The sequence below is a fragment of the Atta cephalotes genome, assembly GCF_000143395.1.
Source record: "Atta cephalotes unplaced genomic scaffold scaffold00052, whole genome shotgun sequence".
Classification (NCBI taxonomy): domain Eukaryota; kingdom Metazoa; phylum Arthropoda; class Insecta; order Hymenoptera; family Formicidae; genus Atta; species Atta cephalotes.
In genome coordinates, this window is record NW_012130116.1 from 1,186,025 (window position 1) to 1,191,280 (window position 5,256).

The window sequence follows — 5,256 nt, forward strand, 5'->3', positions numbered from 1 at the left end:
ATATATATATATATATATATATATATATATATATATATATATAATTACATAATATGTATCGAATTTTTTTTAGTTTATATGATGCAGCAACACAACAAGCTATTGCACGTTATGAAGTGCAACGTATTCTGTTTTATGCACGTGGTGAGAATACTGGTTCATGTGCAGCATGTTTTGCTTTTACATGGTCACACGGTGATACTTTAGAATCTGCCATTTATCAATGTCATGTTTTCCGCTGTGATATACCAGAAGCGGTACGTTTTACACTAATTATCATATATATGTAAATAAAAACTATAATTATAGAGCTATATTCTATAAATACTTTCTTGATTTCATAATTTATTATAAGCATTTTAATATATAAAGTATGTTATTGATATTAAAACATTTAAAAACACATATGTTACGAGAGATAAATATATTTTGTCATTTTTAAATACATGTACATATACATATATATATGTATAATATTAATATGTATAAAATAATGTACATTTTAATTTATGTAGGTCGGACAAGTATCAGCCTGTTTTTCAAAAGCATTCCACAGAATACCGCGTTCGATGACAAGTTCTTTAACAGGCAGTGATTTTAATGGTTTCAATGCTGGTGAAAAAGTTAATTCTAGAGTATTTATTTTTGAAGTCACTATGGAAATAAAAGAAGAGGATGGAAAAGGTAGTTTTAGTACAGTCCCTAAGGATAGAAATTGTTTCAAATTACGAAGTAATGTGGCAAAACAAGTTTGTTTGAGTATCCAGCAAGTCTCTAGTAAAGAAGGTGGCATTACGCTTGAAGTCGAGAGATGTTTCGGAGTTCTTGTTAGTCCTGGACGAAATGTTAAACACAGTGATATGCGACTACTCGAGATGGTAAAACGAGATTCACACCAGCAAGTTAATTTTATGTCTATAATCAGCTCAGATGTTCGCAATATTACAACAATTTTGCAGCAAGTTAATACTGGACCAATAATGCAAGACAAACAATGTTATAATATTTGTGGACGTTGGGATCCTGCGGATCCCGCTTTGGAGACACTTAATATAGAAACTCCCAGAGAGGGTAAAACTTTCATGACTATAGCCGTCGATCTGGTTATTAGAGATATTCGAGAGCCAGTAAGATTTGTGATAGAAACATCAGTTAAAGTATTTCCGCAAAACGAGAGATTTTGGTATTTTAATAAAAGGAATCTGGTGCAACAATTTTATCTTAATTCAAAAGAGGTGAGCGATAAATGTATTTATAAATAAATGTATTTTAGTTTGTTACATTTATATATATGTTATTTTTCATTTCTATATTAATTTTTTTATAATAGGTAATTTCTGGAGATGGTACAGAGATACATTATGAAGTACAAAGTATAGAAACATCTGGTGAATTAGATAGAAACAGATTAAATCTTGCTTTAAATCTGGCATCTTTAATTAGATCGCCTTCTTTAACTAGTATTGACACACTTACACCTAAAGAAGAAATAGATTCAGGTAATAAATTCAACATGGAAAAGAATTGTCTTATTAATTTAATAATACAAAATATATATTTACTAACGTTTTGATTTCTACGTTTAGATGGGGATGAACCTATGTTAAGTGGTACAGGCGAAGTCTCTAAGGATTGCTCGGCAGATGAACTGGCTAGTTGGGCTGAAGTTTTAGATAGTTGGCAAGTTAACGAGCAACGTCCAAAACTTCTTATAAAACTGACAAAACAAGGAATTCCTGAAGCTTTACGCGGTGAAGTTTGGCAACGTTTGAGTAACTGTGACAATTCACAAGAGATGATGGACAAATATAGAATGTTAATTACGAAAGTAAGTACTTTGTATAATATCATATAGTAAAAAATGGTTAATAATCTTTTCTATAACATGAATTTTGATAATAAATATACAGGAAAGCAGCTGTGAGAGCGTAATTTTAAGGGATATTAATAGAACATTTCCAGCCCATGATTTCTTTAAGGAAACAGGTGGTTTAGGGCAAGACTCTTTATACAGAATAAGTAAAGCATATGCTGTTCACGATGAAGAAGTTGGGTATTGTCAGGGCCTCAGTTTCTTAGTTGCTAGTCTGTTACTCCATGTAAGTAGTTACTAAAATAGTTTTATAGAAATTTGATTTTGTTGAAGTGGCAGTTGAATTATTTACAAATGATATATTTTGTAACTTTTTGTAAAGTATTTATTGACAAAAACGAATGGATTGGTATTTCTTTTAGATGCCCGAAGAACAAGCATTCTGTGTTCTGGTTAAATTAATGTATGACTATGGTCTTCGAGATTTATACAAGGATAGATTTGACAACCTTTACATGCGATTTTACCAACTAAATCGTTTAATAGAAGTAAGCCATGACCAATCTATATGTATAATAATCTGACATTTATATTACAATGAGTTATGCACGAAGCTACACTCTTTACATTTTGCTTCTAGGATCAATTACCGGAACTATATAAGCATTTCTGTGATCGCGGTGTAGAAACGCACATGTTTGCCGCACAATGGTTTCTAACTCTATTTACTGCTAGATTTCCATTATATCTTGTCTTTCATATCTTGGACGTATTTCTTTTACAAGGACTCGACACATTATTCCAAGTCGCTCTCGCTTTGTTGATGGTAGGCTATTAGAAACAATTTAAAAAGTTCATAAGATGTATATATATATATATAGACAAATTATATAATTATTTTGTTAATTTAATTGACATTTTTCTTACATTTATTTTATAAATAATGTATATGCTAAAAAAAGTAATTTTATTTTTCAGCTTTGTAAAAAAGAATTATTACAATTAGATTTTGAGAGCATATTGAAATACTTCCGGGTGCACTTACCAAAACGTTGCCGAAACGAAGAAGTTGCACGCTATGTTATGAAGTTAGCTTGTTCAGTGACGTTAAAGAAACTGAAGAAATATGAAGCAGAATTTATGACATTAAAAGGTAATTTTATATTCTATGTTTGAACTGCATACTTCCCTGTTCATCTTTAAACACAACATTCCATCAATTCATTAGGAAACACTATATATCATGTTGTACATGCATGTACATTTTATGTATAATTCAGCAACATTCAGCAATCATTGCTTATTGATTGTAAATTTGTTGTCAATGTTGGTATAAGTTTTAGGCACATATAAAAACATTCGTACATATTACATTTAAAACCAAAGAGTCAAAGATTCTTGCATGGCAAGAATTATTACTAACATAACTACATATAAAATGCAACGAGTTTTTAGGTTGTGCCATGAAACGTAAATATATGTAGAAATTTTCTTTTTGTAATTCTTAGAAAAGATCTTTTTAATTTAAAATCAAATATAATTAAATTAAAATATATTGAAGAAATATTGTGCTATATATTTTAATAATAATATAATAGTAATAGTAATATAGTAAATTTATTTAAAAAATAATTGAATATATTTTATTATCTATATATATATATATATATATAAATTATATTAAATATAAAATATATCTAATTAAGCGTAGGACATTGCGTGCACGTGCATATTTAATATAGTTACGTGTAAATTCAACAAACACACGAGATAGAACTTGATACTTTCTGAATTAAAGTATAAAATAATATTTCTAGTCTCATAAAGAAATATGTTAATGTATAGCTGTTTAAGTTAACAAACGTATTAGTAAAAATTTTATAAAAATTTTACGGCTCTCTAATATAGCAATATTTAAATAGTTTACAAATATGAAATGTGTGTGTGAAATTTGTAATTTATTTTAGTCAGGTGGTGGTTTTGTTTGCCTGGTTATTTTTTCTTTTTAAAAGAAATTGAGTAGTGGACTACTTGGCGAAAATACATCTTGATCATTGTTAAAGTATGAAAAATTTGTTAAGAGTTTTAAAAAAAGCGAGCAGAATATTTCCAAATTGTTAGTAAATAATAGGACTAAAATGTGTGAAAAGCACCTATCTAATTTCTCAATATAAAAATTATTTTAGTAATCTTAATTTATGCTATATGCAAATAATTTTATTTTTCACACACGTAAATCTGTTTGCTTTCATTTAGTTATTGCAAATAGCTCGCAGTTTAATATAATATTTCTTGATTGTATTATTCAATGATTATTAATGAAAAGATTATATATTAATAAATATACAATGAATAATTATTAATGATATTAATAGTAATTTTGTAAAGTATAATTTTGTAAAGATTTAGAAATAACAGACAGATTAATAGATTTTATTATTATGATCGATTAATATTTTTTTATTCTAAAAGTTAAATTTGTTGCAATTATGGAATTTATTTAAATACATATGAATAAAGAATGAAACTTGGATATTAAAAAAATCAATAAGGATATTAAAAATATTTAATTGTATATTATTTTTTATTCTATTGATTGAATAATGACTGATGAGCAACTGATCAAATATAATTTCCGTAATATAAAATACTCATATTGAAAATTGTAGCACTATTATATTCTTCCTATGCTATTGTATTACAATGACTATATATGTGTGCTGTGAACATAGTGTATAGTTACATTAATATCGTTTAGATGAGGAGATGTCATGTTATCAAATCTTTATTGTAAGTTTAAGTTTGTAAAGTATTATTTATTTTTTATTGGACATTATTGGAAAAACTGTTATTATGTTATTAGAATCCATGCTTATTGGCTGTAGCGCTTGTGTCTACGCCTCTTGTATTGCTTTTTATTTATATATTATTTATTATTGCTTAGTGAAAAATAAATCATCTCAGAGTACTTTTAGTTTTGTGAATTACCTATTTTATCCGATAATATCCTATTCCTAATAAATATCTAGTAAACATTTGCACTTCCTTCACATTTTTGTTTTCTTGCTATATTGGGTATGCATGGCGCATCAAACAAAATTGTCAGCATTTGTTTGTATGGTACTAATTATTTCTCTTATATGTCTATAGAAGTAGTGTAGTGTCGCAATATAGAGCGTTTTCCAATAAGGACATAGATACAATGTAACAGTAAATCATTACATCCTTGTTGTTTGCCTACGTTAAACAAGAATGAAACGATTCATTGTTACGCAGTGTCTGATTATGTCTTTACTGGGAAGTATCTATAAATACTACAATGCTAGATTATAATTAACAAAAAGAATAAAAATAATGAGATATAATTAGTTATATATACTTGTATTTATAAAGAAAATTTTATCTGATTTAGAAATTATATCTATGCTGGGAATGATAAATAG

The 5,256-nt window shown here is 27.5% G+C and overlaps 1 protein-coding gene across 1 annotated transcript in view; it reads left to right on the forward strand.

The window, feature by feature from the left end:
• LOC105623093 (rab GTPase-activating protein 1) overlaps nt 1-5,256 on the forward strand; it is a 12,238-nt gene that overhangs the window by 1,608 nt on the left and 5,374 nt on the right. The window contains exons 2-10 of the mRNA XM_012204492.1: nt 74-257; nt 516-878; nt 960-1,235; nt 1,331-1,499; nt 1,587-1,828; nt 1,911-2,099; nt 2,236-2,361; nt 2,454-2,639; nt 2,792-2,966. Of these exons, the coding sequence (XP_012059882.1) occupies nt 74-257; nt 516-878; nt 960-1,235; nt 1,331-1,499; nt 1,587-1,828; nt 1,911-2,099; nt 2,236-2,361; nt 2,454-2,639; nt 2,792-2,966 (1,910 nt within the window). The remainder of the gene's footprint in view (nt 1-73; nt 258-515; nt 879-959; nt 1,236-1,330; nt 1,500-1,586; nt 1,829-1,910; nt 2,100-2,235; nt 2,362-2,453; nt 2,640-2,791; nt 2,967-5,256) is intronic.